The sequence below is a fragment of the Curcuma longa genome, chromosome 2 (genome assembly GCF_044706935.1).
Source record: "Curcuma longa cultivar G26 ecotype Majalengka, Jawa Barat chromosome 2, ITB_CL_G26_1.1, whole genome shotgun sequence".
Taxonomy (NCBI): Eukaryota; Viridiplantae; Streptophyta; class Magnoliopsida; order Zingiberales; family Zingiberaceae; genus Curcuma; species Curcuma longa.
The window spans coordinates 12,462,790-12,479,767 of NC_133862.1; the positions used below are offsets into that span (position 1 = coordinate 12,462,790).

Genomic DNA, 16,978 nt, shown 5'->3' on the forward strand with positions numbered 1-16,978 from the left:
TGAGATCAGATGCACGGGAGCACCCACTTCCTTGAAGAGGAACATGAGAATTCAAAGCACATGGGTGGTCTCAAGATCATGGCTCATCCAGCAACTTAGTCTGTTGAGGGGTATGAGGACAAGACGTTCGATGCAACACACTATGGGTCCAAAAAAGTTTGAAATGAAGTAGATAGATACTCACGTGCATTATCATTGTCCACTTTGGGCCTAAGCCCAAATTGAGTTTTAATTTCTCTTGGAAAAGAAAAAACTCCCCAAAAGGCCTCATGCCAATGGAGATATTTTCCATCCTTATTAAACCCAAGATCTTTTCCATGTGCTTTACAAGGGATAACCCCCTTATTTATACATGAATATAACGACTTATTCTAGGAGAATTATTCTAAAAGAATAAACAGATTATTTATCCCTAAATATTCTAACAACGTTTATAGTTTTTTTTTCCACTACTATCTTGAGAGCTATAATTCTATTTCCCTTTCTAACTACTTCTACAACTTCACCATTTAATGAATTATCTACAACAATACTCACTCCATTTCTTGTTTTACTCTTTCCTGTGTACTGTAACTTAAAATTCGAGTTCTCTGTCATCTTTGCTTTTTCGCCTTTCTATTTGTCTCTTGTACAGATAAAATATTAATTCTTTTCATAATTATCGTATCTACTACCTACATTGCTTTACTAGTGAGGATTCCTATGTTCCATGTTTCAACTCTTAGACTATTAATTTTTCTATAATATTTGTTCTTATCCAACTTATGGTGAGAGAACATTTACCTATTTAACACTACACTTAAGTTCTCGTAGAGATGTAGCGGTCCTTGCTGATATGTTACTGTCGGGCCCTGCAACGCAAATTCTTGCATATTTATCATTACACCGGAGTTCTGAAGATGTAGCGATCATTGTCAAGACAGTACAGTCGAACTCTACAACGTGTTCCTTCCGGGGAACAACCTAGCATTAGCACAATAGTTTAATGGATTCATTCATTGAACATTTGTCTTAATTTAACGTTGGCTGGCAACCTAACACATCCCTCCTTTATCCGGGCTTGGGATCGACCATGATGAGGTTAATTCGTCACGGGCGGAGTTTTTATAATTTGTATCCATATAAAATAATATTAAAATTATACTATTTAAGATAGAAAATTGTTTCTGTGAAACTGCAAGTGCAAGGTCATCGTGAAGTAATAAAATATCGTCCTATGGTACTGCATTGTTGACTACCAGTTACATACAAAGTAGACTATCTAGATGAAATTGTGACGAGAAAAATGGCGGTAATGAGAGATTAAATGAACCGAGAAAATTGAATAGTGATCTAATTAGGAAACCAAATCTTAAGACATTTTAAGATTTCGGTTTCACCACGATGAGTATCAACAATTCCGTTATGATTTCTCTTCCAATGTTAAGTTTATCTTGAAGGTGAATTATCCTTGTGTAGTCGATGTTTCCTCTCGAAATACAACGATGTATCTATTCTAACGCAACTCCTATTCTTATGGTAGTTGAATCAGGTTAAACCCTTTAAGATCCTTAATATTCACTGTATAGTTCCGAAACTAAGGTTCACCTCTCAGTTCATCCCTTAATTTCTAAGCACATAAAGTATTGAACACACTAGAATTAAATCAAGATAATCATAATATTAATATGAGAAGGAAATCAAACTTCAATGTCGATATTGTTATCAGGCTACTCCATTTTAGAATAAAGAAACTACTCAATAACGTTGAAGATACAATCCATTGAAATCAATAATAGGATTCTACAATCTCAGAATAAAGAGTAAGAAGTGGAAGAACTTGATTGTAGATGTTGTCAATGTCTTTTGAAGATCTTCATGTATTCTTGGACGTTCAGAATCTCTTGTCTTCTTCGTGACTCCCCTTTTTGATCTCTTGTCACCAGATGTCTCCAAATCGCCGCCCTTGTTATTTTTATAGTTCGAGAATCCTAACATAATTTCCTAAGTAAAAGGGCATCGTCGTTGATTTGTCCTAACAATCCACGACAGTGGAATGTTCCACAGGTTGGCCATGGATCGTTCTGCCATGATTCTCCGCTTTAATTCAATATCAATCATGACCGTGGTGGCTACCACGAGATGAACGTGATTCTTGCTGCTTGCTCCAGTTGATGCTCCACGGGCTAATTTGAATTCCTAAATGATCTACAACCGTGGAATTCCTAAATGATCTACGGGCTGGCCGTGGATCATTCTACCATGTGTCTCTTTAAATTTGACCAAGGATGTACCAACTCCAAGATCTTCATTTCCTGTCAATACAAAACATAAAACACAGTCATCCAAACTAAAAAGATAAAATGAATACAAATATTAGAAGTTTACATAAAATATATTCATGTAATGCAACAAATATATATCAAATAATACAAAAACATATGCATAATTCACACAAATCAAAAACAAAGATTGAACTTAAGCATATAGTTACTTTATCTTCTTTTTTTTTTTAATCTCTTTCTCTTTTTTTCACCTTCAATTTGCCCCTGACACCATACTTGGGAACCTCAACAAGATACCAAAATAGTATTGTTTTAATCAAAAGTCAAAACTCTGGCATGACTCAACCTTTCGAACCTTGAGAGTTCCTATCAAAAGTTGAAACTCTAGTACGACTTGAAATTTTGAACCTTGGAACCAATGTTCAAAATCTTGAGTCATGTCAAAATTTTGTTCTTTAACGGGAACGACAATATTTTTGGTATCATGCCGATGTTCCAATGCATATTGCAAATAATGGTTTGGAGGTTGAAGGAGGAAAGAGACATTGTCTATTGAGTTTTGGTAATTATTGGAAATGATACGTTTTGATAGTTTCACCCTGCATAGTATGATATTTCAAACAATGCTTGACTCTAACATTGCTTATAGATGTTCTATGCTAATCAAAAGGTTTCAAGTATTGTTCTAAATTAGAGTTTTGGTCTTCTGATAACATGATAAATCTTGATTCCATCCACTATGGACACTTGACATACTTCAATATGCTCTAAAGTGTATTGAGAACTATTCAAATGAATGTTAGTCCGTTACATTTGCCTTCTTTAACTCCAAATAGAAGCTTATATCAATTCAAAAGGCAAATGAATTAGAATTTTGGAACAAATTTCAAAAATATGATGAAAAATTCAACTAATGATTATACCTTATTAATAAAAAAAATTTAATGGATGCACCAAGTATTGTAACATCTAAGTGATATACACCCTATATGTTTAAGAACTTAATCAAATACTACTCTCAAGACATTTAGTGTTGGAATTGGTTTCTCCAAATGCCCATTAATATATATTGGTTAATTATTATTGTGGACTATGATTGACACAATTGAAACTGGAATGCACACATATGTAAGATGTGAATATACATAGGTTCCCTTTGCTAGCGACTGTAGAAGCTTTCCCTTTACTATTGCTTATAACCTTTTATAGCGCTTGGGATTGAGATGTTGTTTTGGTGGATATTTACGTTGCAAAAGTCTCACTAGAAAACTGCATCTTCACTTGTAGCTTCTCTAGTTTCAACCTCTTCAATATGTTGAGCAAGAATTGAGATGTCTGTGGGGATCTCTTCATCAAATAATGAATCCTTAACGTTGACAACACCACAACAATCTTTCATCATCCTCATTCTTCTATTTTATTATTTCTCGAAAGTAGAGGCATGAGTCACAGTGAATGTAGACCATCTAACCTAAGTGGCTATAGGAGAGGCGATTTTATGCTTTTGTATGAATAAATGAGAGAGTAGAGTAATTTCTTTTGTAGCCATTTGGAAATTTCATTTGTAATAAAATACAATTTCCATTAACTGTTGGACACCGGCCTATAATAATATTTAAAATTTATGCTGCAGATGCTTGATCCTTTTTAAAAATAAGGAAAATTTTATCATGAAAAATATTAGAAAATAAAAAATGTCAGAGAAAACACTGGACTATTTCCATAACCAATGTAGTATTGCAGATTTGGATAAAAAAATGTTTCTCAGGAATTCCTGTGCCAATTGAATTTTGGAAACTTATTTTTAAGAACATTGCATTAAATATGCAGTTTGCTTGTAATGTGAAAAATCATTGAATATTGTAATATAAAATCTGCCTCTGTAGAGTAAGTACTTGAATGTTTCCTACTTTAGTTTACAGTGTAAAAGCTTGTCCTATTTAAGCATGTTTACAAAAAGCCTCTAGGTGTAGGTATATATAGATTTTGATGTGGTTCTAAATACTTCTCCAAAAATCATTTACATTTCACTGATGTTAAGTATAAAAATCTAACTTCAAGCTTAAAATAGTGGAAGTTTGCATTTGTGTCTGCGGGTCGGCCAGATTACTTGCAGGATTCAGATATCATCTCAGTATGTTTTCAGGTTTGTTATACTTGCAGATATTTTGATTAAATTCAGTAAAGTATGTCAAAAGAGACATTTGTGTTAAGTACTCTGTTCTTAAATAGAGAAGAGACGTTTATGGAGCTTGGGAGCAGTACCTTGGTCTAGAACACTCAGACGCTTATTCAAAAAGGGCATATTCAGCAAATCAGGTGAATTATATTTAGTTTTTGTAAAGCCATTTTCATAGTTCATAATTTTCAGACTTTCAGGAGAAATAAGTTTTTTAATTCATATTTGAATTACCACAAATTTTTGATGCTACAGTGCATGACGCTAATTGGTCTACACAACCATAAGCATTGGACAAGACACACAAAAATTCCAACTTAATATTTTCAGAATTTTAACTTTCAAAAACTTACCATGCTGTAAAAAGAACCCAGGGAAAAGCAATCAAGTTGTGTAATCAACTATAAAGTCTTACATCACTTGCAAGGAAGTAGAAGAAACACAAACAAACAAGATATATAAAACTAACTGCATAGACATGAAATTAGCCATAGAACAAAAAACCCTGAATTTCTTGTTCTTGAAGTGCCCTCAGATTAAATATTGGCCTCAACCCACTGAAATCCTTAATATCTTCTTCTTGTGGTTCTGAGGCAACAAGAGAGGGATGCCTATCACTCTCATCCCTACCTCAGAAGCAGGCAACAGAAGGAAAGAACTCCTGGGGGGGGGGGGGGGGGGGGTTGAGGGGGAGTTTAACCTTCTGCTTCTGTGAGAAAGGTGGAGAATTGTTTGTAGGGTGTGACGGAACAAACACGCATGACTCTCAGCCTAATGGTGCAATGACAAGCACATGGGCAAGGCTGGACGGTGCTGATGAGTTCATGTGGCACTGGTGGCAAGTTTGAGTGTAGTCAATTGGAGGTGGCGTCCAAGGATGCGTGATTCCTAGTAGGACACAAGAGACGGAGTGAGGGTTGGAGACTTGCATATTAGATCTAGGAGAAGAACCGAGGAGGGGAGGGTGAAGAAATTGTGCCAGACTGTGGGATGGAAAGTGATTTAATACAAAACCCTAACTCATAATGGGTCAAGTCAATCTAACTCATTTATTCTGTCATCTAAAATGGGGTTTTCCATAAAACCTTTGATTTAAGTTTGAACAGAGCAAAATTTGAGCCAATGCAAAATTGAATCAATCCACACCTGTCCCTACTCTTAATTGGCCAATCTAACACCAAATAAACTTGAATGGTGTTCAGTCGTATTAAAATCAGCTTTTAAGCATAATGGTTCGACCCTAAATATACCCCAAAGACATCTAAATATCCCTAAATCTCTTAATTGAACTTTAGAATCTAACCTGTGATAAGTAGGCAAACAATGTGTTTATCATGTTTGAAATTGGAAATTTCAGTATCTGGCTGCTGACAGCGATGTGTTGGTGCGGATTCTCCAAATGAATAGATAATTAGAAAGTCGTGCTTGGAATAGTTGGCAAGAGGTGTTTAAAATAGCAAAAACATCTTAATTAAGTTCAAAAAGTTGAGTCCACAGTGTATTGGTAATATGACTTGATTCCGGAATGGATGCATTTCAATGACTGAGTATTACCAAGACTAGTCATAATTTTCTTGGTTGTGAACAGAATGCTCCTTAAAACCCTGTCAAAAGTACAGTATGTTCTCCCCGCTGGGATCAAGTTTCTTTCTTATATATGATTGCATACATTTCAATGGTTGCATATGCCGTTTGTTTATTGGACAGTTGCTGAAACCAAGAAGTGTTAAATTTTATTTTCTGCATTTAGTTTCCAAAATAGTTAATTTATTTGTTATTTATTTTGTTATTTATTTATTTATTTTCACTGCATGCAGAATCGTCATACTTTTGATAAACCAGTAAGAATCTACAATTAAGATCTCTGGGTTGCAATCTTCTTCTAACTCAAAGAATGACAACGCTGAAGTTACAGCAAGAAAGGCTGTTGAGATCCTTGATCTTAAGGCAGCACACTACCTGCCCACTTAACAGCACTCTCAGCCAGGTTTGAGGAAACCATGAAACTGAAACTATGCTTATTAATGATCATCTCCTTGGACCGTTTTATGTCCTCGTTTGCCAAGGTCACCAATTTGGTTGCAATTACATTTTTATTGAAAAGCCTAAAGAAGATTAGAAGAAAATTTACAGGAAATGCTGGTCCCGTCTTATTCTTGTCTCTTCTTTCTTGTAGTTAGGAGAAAGGGGGTGTATATATCACTTTTAAATGGTGGTCGGTGTTCATAGCAATGCGTCGGGTTTGTAAAAAGAATTGCTGTCCCTTTTTAATGCCACATTGTTCCTGAATCTTTTTTTTTCCCATGATAGATTGAGCTTTAGTTTTGCTGGTTGAGTTTAAAACGCCTATTAGAGTCAGCTAGAGTTTTATTTTTATCATAGATCCAATCACAATCTGAATTCCCATGGGCATTTGAGCGCCATGCTGAAGTGAGGCATTGTCAACGTTCCTCACCTTCTCTGTGTTTCAATTGATGACTTGCAGCCTAGTTTATAATCAATGTTTCTCTTAATTAGTTGAAGTTCATCCTTCATTTTTGGAATATTCTGGTACGTTAATTGTGATTCCAAAGTTCTTTGCTTCTAGTTTTATGCACTGATCGAAATGTAAGCCCTCTCCAATTGTTTCATAAAAGATGCATATAAACGCTCCCACGGGATAATACAGTTGGTACTTACATGTGTTGTTACTGCAATAGGTCATAGGGTTGATCCCCAGATCATGTCGAGTAGTCCTAGACGGGGTGACGATTATCATCTTTTTGTTGCAATAAAAAATGTATATAAACACAACATGTGAATGATTATTTGACATCGATCCTTGAAGTCTTAGATTATATTGTTGTTGATAGAATTATGGAGGATTGTTGTATTTGATATATTTTGATTATAATAGACGATTCCTTTTCTATAGAGGCGATACTGGAAATTCGTGTACGACATATCACAGCGAATCGGAGATATGTCTATCGAGGTTAGATAAGATAATAATCATAGGCAAATTTTAAATTTAGTTTTTATATAGTAAATGGGGAAATAATCATCTCCTACGTGTGTTTGTCGCCTGATATTATTTTACATTGGAATTCATGAAATTTACCATGTCAGTATCTAATCAGTTTCATAAATTATCAATGAAGAAATAAATTAAAAAATTATAATTGATTATTATAAAAAAAAAATTCTTAGTTTCATTAAAATTCAATTCTTGTCCATCCTAATAAAAATCTTGTCCATCCTAATAAAAATCTCACATTGACTTTAGATCGTTAGTGTTGCTGCCCGAGCAATTCTCAATTCCTTTGCTACTGGCGCCATTAACTGTCAAACGTCATCCTCGTTGGTGCTCCTTTTCAAATTGAAGAATTGGTCAGTGTACATCAACTCCTTTTCAAATTGAAGAATTGGTCAGTGCACATCAATTAATAGTTCCTTGGATATTCGTAGTCGAACCAACGGATCTAAAAGGGAAGTTGATAGCTTTGAGTTCTTTTCGTTATAGCTCGGAAGAGAATATAGTTGTATTAAAAAATATAAACTAATCATGTTATCGAATGCTCCTGCATCAAATGTCCCAGATTGAAAAAAAAAACTCATCCTCTAGTTCATGATGGTGTCTTAAAAATAAAAAATCCTTATGTACTGATGAATCAAAAGTCATCACGTAAGTGGTAGAATAGGAGGAAGATCCTCTGATATTAACTCAGTCAAATTTCTGGACGGTTGTTGTACTTCTGATGAAAAATATACTACATCCACTAGCTTGCCAGTTGACTTGGTCTCGTCTTCGTCATAAATTGAATCATTGACTATTTCAATCTTATCATCTATATCTTTTTCAAGAAAAATTTTATCCAAGTAAAAAGAAAAGAACTTACGACCTTTAAGATTTTGGACACTATGATCACAGTGTGAGGTTTCCTTAGTCAGAACCTATTTATCATGACCTCGACCATGTACCTCACGATCTTCAAGATCTTGCGCCGCTAGACGTTGGAATAACTCTGTAATTTGTCTTTGTAAATCTTCAAGTATCTCGTCTTGAGTGCTACAATCACAGTACAAAGCTTCCTCAGCCAGAACTTGCCTGTCACGACCACGATCACGACAATGATTACCATCCATGGGATCTTAGAGCTGACGCTTTACGATCTTGCGCCGCTAGACGCTTGATGATTAATTTTGTGACTTGTCTTTGTATATCTTGAAGTATCTCATCTCGAGTGTTACGATCACGATGCGAGACTTTCTCATCCGAAACCTGCCTGTCACGACCATGATCACAACCTCGACGATGATCCATCAAATCTAAAAGCTTTGATACCAACTGACACCGGACGAGATAGCAATTATCCTACGAGCAATATTCAATCCGTTGGTTCGACTACGAATGTCGAAAATAATCTTTTAAAATATGTTAAATCGGAAGAATATAAGGATATAGGAAAATAACCGGCTCTATCAAAAATATTATTAAATCAAAAACTTTTTCTCTTTCAACATCAACTCATAAAAAAATTTTAAAACTAATAAAAATTTTTAAAATTATTTTAAATATCAAAAACTCTAAAAATTATTATAAAAAATAAAAATTATTAAAAGTAATAATAAAATTTTTGAATGCATCAGTTTCATCCTCCAAAAGTGGGCAGAAAAAAAAAGAAGCAAGCAACTTTGTGGTCGCAGAGGGAGGGAAGGAACAAAAGTGCAGAGAGCTAGCACCCGCAGCAGCTGGAGGCAGGAAGCTCCAACAAACACCTTAATGGCAGACCTGATCACCAATCAACAAGTTGGAGATGTATTAAGCCTGAACAGTAATGCCAACAAGTAAGTCGTATATGAATTATATCTCCATCATGCTGGATAGAGATCATTTTTATTGTTTTGCTGGAGTGAACTTATTGATCTCTCATTCTTGATTTTTTAAGAAACAAGAATTTGATAGAAAATTTAAAAAAAAAACAGAATGTTGAAATAAGTATTCACATGCCTTGAGACAAACTGCGTCCGTCAATGGATGTCAGGTCTCTGTTTGATGCTTAGGTCTCTGTTTTTAGCAGCATCAAACAGAGACCTGACATCCTGTTTGTTTCCCCTCCACTTGTGAAATAAGTATTCAAAATTATTTAGTGAATTTTTAAAAAAAAAAAAACGTCCCTTTTTTTATGGGAATCATTCGAAAAAATATCTTTTTTATCTATTATAAAAAGACAGACGTTAATCTCACCTCTATATATTTTACTTTCTACAATTATTTTTATTGGTACTGTTATTAAAACAGTTATAAAATTATTATCGCTACACAATTATAACAGCTACGATAGCTACTACACAATTATAACAATTATAAGTTCATAATTATTACAATTATACAATTATAACAATTATGATTTTGTAATTATAATAGTTACGGGATTATTATTGCTACGTAAGGATACAACTATGATCTAGTGGTTGATATATAATTGTAACAACTACGATTTCATACTTAATTATATATTTGTTGCAATTATAATTTTGTAGTTGCTATAATATAATATTGACTAATATTAATCAAAAATAAATTATTTATGTTGTAATAGGTATGGTTTATAATTGTTATAAGATGATATTGATTTGTGTTAATCAATATTGATTAGAGATAAATTATTCATATTATAAAAATTATGAAATGTAGTGATCATAACACATAACACGATATTATTAGTGTTGATCAGAGTCAAAGTGTTGCTATGATATAATATTGATCAAATATGGAAAATCCATTTTATAAGTGTTATGAACTATAATTGTTATAATATAGTTTATTAGCATTGATCAAAATTAAAGTGTCTATATATGTTATAGTAACTATTGTTTATAACTACTACAATATAATTTATTTGTATTGATCAGAGTTGAAGGGTCCATGTTATAATGATTATGAATCCATAACTATTATAATAATGCTAAAATTAAAGATGGTTTTGAAAATAAAAATATACGGATATAGATGGAATGCCCTTTTGATAATAAATTAAAAAAGGATGTCCTTTGATGATTCTAATAAAAAAAAAGGATGTTCTTCCGATTTTTATTCAAAACTCACCATTAACTATGGAAAATTTTTAAAAATGTATCTCTTAGTTTTTTTAAGGATGTCCTTTGATGATTCCAATAAAAAAGGATAAAAAGGATGTCCTTTGATGATTCTTCAAGTAAAACGGTCTTAAAGTTTTCTAATCTTAAGGATAAACCAACTTTATGATTTTATTCTACATGATACGTGGAGGTAACAAATTCCCGCCACATCAATACATAATCTTAGAATTAAATTTTACTAGAGAATACGTATGATAAAGAGATAATTCAAAGTGTAATATAATTATATGATATTGTAGATATCCAATTCATTCAAGCAGACACACCTACACAGTCCCATCTCCTAAACTAGCTAAATCATCGTGCTGAGTCACTTAAGACACGTAGAATAGGCCGAGTGATTGAGCGTCTGAGAACCAATAACTTAAGTGATTGAGCGCTCGGGCAATGAAGACCCAAGTGACTGTGCGGCGCCTTAGCACCGAGGACCCGAGAGGACTTGGGCGCCCAAATTAAATCACCGAATGCCCGAGTGCCAAGTCACCAAATGATTGATTGTCGAGCTAGTCTGAGTTGTTGATCCCCTGACCTTCTATCTTCTATCTATTGATCTACCAAGTTCACTTGAATCGTCGAGTGCCCAAGCGTTGAGAACCCTAGAGGACTTAGGAATGAATCCAAGTGCTTGAACATCTAGCCTAGGAGCTGAGGACTCAAGAGTCCGAGCTTGAGTACACTGGGAGTCAAAGTCTTTAGGAGCTCGAGCTTGAGTCGCAAGATACTCTATAAGCAGAATTCAGACTTATGAGTTGAAGAATCTAAATCGTTATCTAAGGTAACATATTAGCATAATAAGTATCTCCATTATGATGTGGCAATTATGGTCATTATGAAATAGTGACGTTGGTTACAAAGGGATGCACCCTTTGATAAAAAAAAAATATGAAACATGTGCTCTTTTAGGGAAGAGATCGTATAATTTTCTCCCTATTTAAGGTAATAATATCAAAAAAAAAGATTATCTTTTTTTTTTTTTTTTTTGGAGTTTGACTTGAACATCGAAAGGATTTCATCGCGGATAATCCTTGATGAGCTCTTTATAATTATTTTTAACAAAATAGATCCTATTAGACGAAGAAAAGTCTCTTCAGCAATCTCAAAAGTATCATCCTCACTATGTGATACAGCAGTAGATTTCTACGGTATTGTTATCGATATGTTATATGATCGTATAGAATAATATTAAATATGATATTAGATTATTAAATATTATATCTAATATTTGTAAAAATAACTTATTAATAAAATTCATCACGTTAACATACCATATATAAAGATAAATTAAAAAATTATAATTAATCATTATAAAAATAAATATTTTTTTTAACTTTATCAAAATTTAATTCTTATTTATTATAAAAATATCTACTCTACAATAATCAATTCAATTCTATCCAACCACTCCGGGGCACTTTGAATCTCAACATGCTCCGACGTTAACACACTACCTAACGAATGAATTATTAATATTATTAATTTAAAAAGAAAAAAACAGAGCCATAAAGTTTAAATTATTGGATGTCCGCTTGTTTTTTTGTCATATACTTGAGGATACTTTCACCGTAGAAATGCTCTTCTTTATACAGTAACCCAACTCTCTCACACGCAATCCATCGAGCAATCCATGGCCTCCGCCGGCGACAAAATCCCCCTCCTGCTCTGCCTCCTCTCCGCCCTCTTCCTCATCTCCCACGCAGCACGCCTCGCCCATCCGTACACCGTCGTCGTGTCCACCGTCGCCTCAGATCCCTATCTCTCCGAGGACGCCCTTCGCGCTTCCACTATCCCTACCGATGATCAGGGCCGCCTCTTGCTTCGTCACCGCCGCGGCCATTTCCGCGATCGCCTCCCCGACGGAGGCATCGCTTTTTCTGGCGCTGACCAGATGGAGGAGAGCCTCGATCTGACGACGGGCGAGGGGAAAGCGTCGGACGGATCAACGCAGCTGGAGGAGTTGACTTCGGTTTTATCGGACTCGGAGGAATCAAATGAGAAGGAAATAGAAGAAGGAGATACGGATTCAGAGTCGGAGGAGGAGCGATGCGAGGACCAGGACGAGAAATCGGAGCTTGAATCTAAGAAGAACAAGAACAAAGATAAGGAGAAGAACAAGGATAAAGATAAGGAGAAGAACAAGGATAAGGATAAAGAGAAGAACAAAGACAAGGATAAAGAGAAGAACAAGGATAAAGATAAGGAGAAGAACAAGGATAAGGATAAAGAGAAGAACAAAGACAAGGATAAAGAGAAGAACAAAGACAAGGATAAAGAGAAGAACAAAGATAAGGAGAAGAACAAGGACAAGGATAAAGAGAAGAACAAAGACAAGGATAAAGAGAAGAACAAAGATAAAGAGAAGAACAAGGACAAGGATAAAGAGAAGAACAAAGACAAGGATAAAGAGAAGAACAAGGACAAAGAGAAGAAGAAAGACAAGGATAAAGATAAAGAGAAGAACAAGGACAAAGACAAGAACAAGGAGGAAGTGATGGAGAAGAAGAAAGAGGGAGCGGTGTGGATGGAGTCGCTTAAGGAAATCTGGAACAACTTAGAGCTACCGCTTTAGAACTTCGTGATGAAGGTTAGCAGGTTGCTTCAGTTCTTCATCTACTGCAATGGGTATGGTATTTGTTCAGCATGACCTGGTTACTGTGTTATCCAACTTGCGTTCTGTGTTCTACCATTATGCATCATCTATGTTATTCTATGTCAATACTAGATATAGGTTTTAAGTTTGTATCATGAAATTGAGTGCTATGTCTAGTGTTTTCTAAAACTTATGCAGTGTGGGTTCAACCATATGTATTAGCTATGTTTAGCTTTGTAAAAAGTTCCTGCTTTGAGTTTGGTGTGTTATGCAACTTCTGTACTGCATGTTCAACCATTATGCATCACCTATGCTATTCTATGTCAATAAAAGTAACAGGTTTGAGTCTGTTTCACGAATCTCTTCAGCTGTGTGATGGAAGCTTCAGTTCTAATACTTTGTTATCTATTAGCTTCTGCTTTGATAATTGGCTATGGAAACTTCACCTGGTTAGTGTTTTCTACAAGTTTTGTAGTGTGGGTTCAACCATTATACATTAGCTATGTTACTAAAAATTCCTTCTTTGAGTTTGTATTGTATCACTATCAGGTTCTATATCTCTTCAGTTACATTTCCTCTTAATTGCTGAGTTGAAAGAACATACATGAGCATCTAAATGAAGTAGAAGTATCATAGCTGCTGAGTTGCTCAAAGGATCGTGAGCGGAACGTATCTCAACATTTACACAGTAATTCATATCTTTAAAGCCACATCCAACATCCACTGATGAAATCTGAGCAGGAAAAAAAAGACAAACAGAGAGTTTCAACATATACACCACACTGATGAAGCACTAGAATTCCTTTCAGCAAGAGTTTATTGCATAGCTGCTGGTTAGCTGAGGACAGGGCCAGGGATTGACACCGAGCGCACCTCCACTAACATCAGTGCACTTCCACAGGGAGGCACCAACACCCCAGAGCTTGACATTGAAGAGGCATATATTAGTAAATGGTGAGTTCTTTATGCCTTCTATGGAGCCAGGCTGCTCGACCTCTGTTCCCCACACATTCTTGATGGTGATCCCGTCAACCATTGGAATTGCATTTGGATTGAAGTTCTCATCAGGGTGGTCGCCGACGTCACTGGCAATTTGGATTGCCTTGCCAACGGTGTTCATGGTGATATCGCTTATTGTTATATTTCTGATGTAGCCTCCCCTTCCAATGTTAGTCTTTATATGGACTCCAGTGCCAACATTGTAGAGATTAATGTTCTCAACCAAGACATTCTCAACACCTCCTGAGGTTTCACTTCCTATGGCAAATCCAGAAAAGGGTGTTGTGCCGGTGAGCCTTCGGATTGTAATGCCATAGCTTGGCCGACCATAGGCAATTCCATACTCATCCCAACCACTCTTCACAGCGACCAAATCATCGCCAGTTGAAATGAAGGAATCCTCAATGCAGACATTTGAGCTGGAATCTAAGTCACATATCCAAGAGGTTCCAAAATTGTCAGTAGGCTTTGATGTTTGTTCCTTAAGGTAATCATCGAGTTATTGAAAGTGAAGAACATGTTTAAACAATTTCCAAATTTTCATAGTTTTTCTCCCCTTCAATTGCACTTGACGTTTCTTTTTTACACTAGAGGCTGACAATGTTCAAGAAGGATGCATACCAGGATCGACTCCGTCAGTGTTCGGAGAGTCATATGGAGCCAACACTGTCACAAGCTTTATCACTACATTGCTGCAAGAAATATGTAAGAAGTGTCTTTCTTCATTTTTTTTTTCCTTTTATGAAGACTGAAAATAACCATTTAGGTGAATTCTTATATAACAATGAGAATTCTGCAGATGGTTACCTGCAGTAAACAGGATGAATGTTCCAAAAAGGAGAGTTGAGAAACACCACATTAGAAACAAGGATATCCCTGGAGTTCATAAGCTCTAACAGGTGCGGTCTGGTGTGAAGAAGTCTTTTCTGCTTCCACAAATTCCACCAGATCTCACCTTGACCATCAATTGTTCCATTTTCTCCTGCAAGGGGGAAGAAGGATCAGAAGAACTGAAGAGTGAATGTTGAAGAGAATAAGAAAAGTCATGACCAGAACATTTTCGAGGATCCCTCGTCAACCTGTTATGATGACATCACGAATCCCATTTGCCTGGATGAAGCTTGCGTATCTACTGCCAGGAAACTCTCTTCCTCTTCCATAGGATGGCAAAGGATCCACCAAGGGCCAGTTCCATACATCCTGCAAGCAACCACCTTGTTTTTAAGCTAAAAAAAAGGGAACTTGAACAACCAAGATTCAGACAGCTCCAGTAATCTTGCTATGACTCGAAGCTCCTGTGCTCCTCTACATGCACTGTTAATGGATCAGTGTAGCTGGAGCTAAGTGCACTACCTGGGTTGCCTTGATGACTGCTCCTCTGGCCAAATACAGTGTCATGTGGCTGGTGAGATTCAAACTTCCCGTGAGCCAAATCCCTGCAGGAATGTAGAGCAGTGTGCCACCTCTTCTCCTGACGTGCTGGATTCTGTATATGGCCTTGTGGAAGGCCCAGGTGTTGAGGGTTTTCCCGTCTCCTACTCCACCGAAGTCACTTATCGATATCACCTCCCGCCGCCTTCTCATCGGGACTATGCTGGCGCAAGTCGGTGCTGTTTCTGCTTCTCCACCTTGCGGTAGCAACACTGATAGCAGCGCCACCAGCAACGCCAAGGCTTGCATGATGACAACTTCTATGCCGATGAAAGAATTCCCAAAAAGATGATGCAAGGATGATTTTCACAGTAGTTATCTGACTGAAAGAGGATTTAAGGAAGCGAAAGGTTGTGGGATTTTTGGGCAAATTAAGAAGTGCACTAGCTGTGGATTTCCTGTCTCAGAATGGTCCAAGAACAGGCTCCAAGATGAAACTTTAGGCATCCAAACAAGGGAGTATATGCGCTTAGAACTGCAAAAAGTTGTCTTTTTTTTGTAACTTCAACCTCAGCTAGAAGTGTAAATTTGCTTCCCGAGATCAAACAAAAGAGTGAAGAGAAGGGAGCGCTGTGAAATTGATTGGGGAGTCTATAAGAAAGGACGACCCGCCCTCCATTAATGGACTGAGAGGCATCACAGTTGTGCCGTGCACTGATTAATGAAATTGTCTGAAAGTTGATGGGGACTTTTTTGGTTTTCCAGCTCTAGAGAATCTGGCAATGACCTGCTCTTCTGTGGCGTTTCTCGGGGTCGACTTCAATTGTAATGGTTGGCATTAATTGGCCACCACCGAGGGTCCCCGAGGAGCCATGGCTTGCTCTGTCTGTATTATCACTTCGCATGTGGATGGAGCCATGGAAGATGACCATTCAATGCAGAGACAACGGATAAGAAGCAGAACAGCAGGAGATAACTACGACTCCACGAACTGTGCAGCTGTGCTCGCAGTCCTTGAGTGATTTTGTCTACTCCTACCTGATAGAGCTTGATAAAACTCTGCTTTATATCTGATTCACTAAAGAGAATGCAAGATCCAAGGTAATCTTATAGACTACAAGAATGCCTGAACAAAAGCTCAGTGTCCAGTTTCAGAGATTTAGGGTTCAATGAAGATCCAAGGCGATGGACAATTATAATACTTAATTTGCCAGTGCTCACCAATTGAGTAGCGGAGATATCGTAAAAGTTCAGTGAAAGTGAATCTCGAACAAAACTTCCCTCCGTCGTGGTCAATTATAATTTCTTGATTACCTCCTAATAGAGTAAAGCTGACCGTATAAAACCACTGGGTGCAGATTCCACCTTTGCAAAAGAGCAGCGGAGATTTAAAAGTTCAGTGAAAGTGACCGACAAAGTTTTGAGAAATTTTTTTTT

The 16,978-nt window shown here is 36.3% G+C and overlaps 2 protein-coding genes and 1 long non-coding RNA gene across 3 annotated transcripts in view; 2 read left to right on the forward strand and 1 right to left on the reverse strand.

Annotated features, from left to right (window-relative positions):
• The window catches only part of LOC141821637 (ubiquitin C-terminal hydrolase 13-like), a 47,862-nt gene extending 41,115 nt beyond the window's left edge, over positions 1-6,747 (forward strand). Inside the window, exons 29-31 of the mRNA XM_074709008.1 lie at positions 4,336-4,410; positions 4,497-4,583; positions 6,261-6,747. Coding sequence (XP_074565109.1) covers positions 4,336-4,410; positions 4,497-4,583; positions 6,261-6,302 — 204 coding nt within the window. The 3' untranslated portion in view covers positions 6,303-6,747. The remainder of the gene's footprint in view (positions 1-4,335; positions 4,411-4,496; positions 4,584-6,260) is intronic.
• A 7,037-nt stretch (positions 6,748-13,784) lies between these two features.
• LOC141815832 (putative polygalacturonase) lies at positions 13,785-15,850 on the reverse strand. Its single transcript, XM_074703706.1, has 5 exons — positions 15,524-15,850; positions 15,250-15,370; positions 14,978-15,152; positions 14,792-14,862; positions 13,785-14,596 (listed from the first exon to the last, which is right to left on the reverse strand). Exons 1-5 carry the CDS (start codon positions 15,848-15,850, stop codon positions 13,977-13,979), a joined length of 1,314 nt encoding a protein of 437 aa, XP_074559807.1. The 3' UTR covers positions 13,785-13,976.
• Positions 14,559-15,049, forward strand: LOC141815839 (uncharacterized). The gene is made up of 3 exons (XR_012600617.1): positions 14,559-14,657; positions 14,762-14,875; positions 14,970-15,049. It is a non-coding gene; the product is annotated as an uncharacterized LOC141815839 (long non-coding RNA).
• Positions 15,851-16,978: the final 1,128 nt, after the last annotated feature.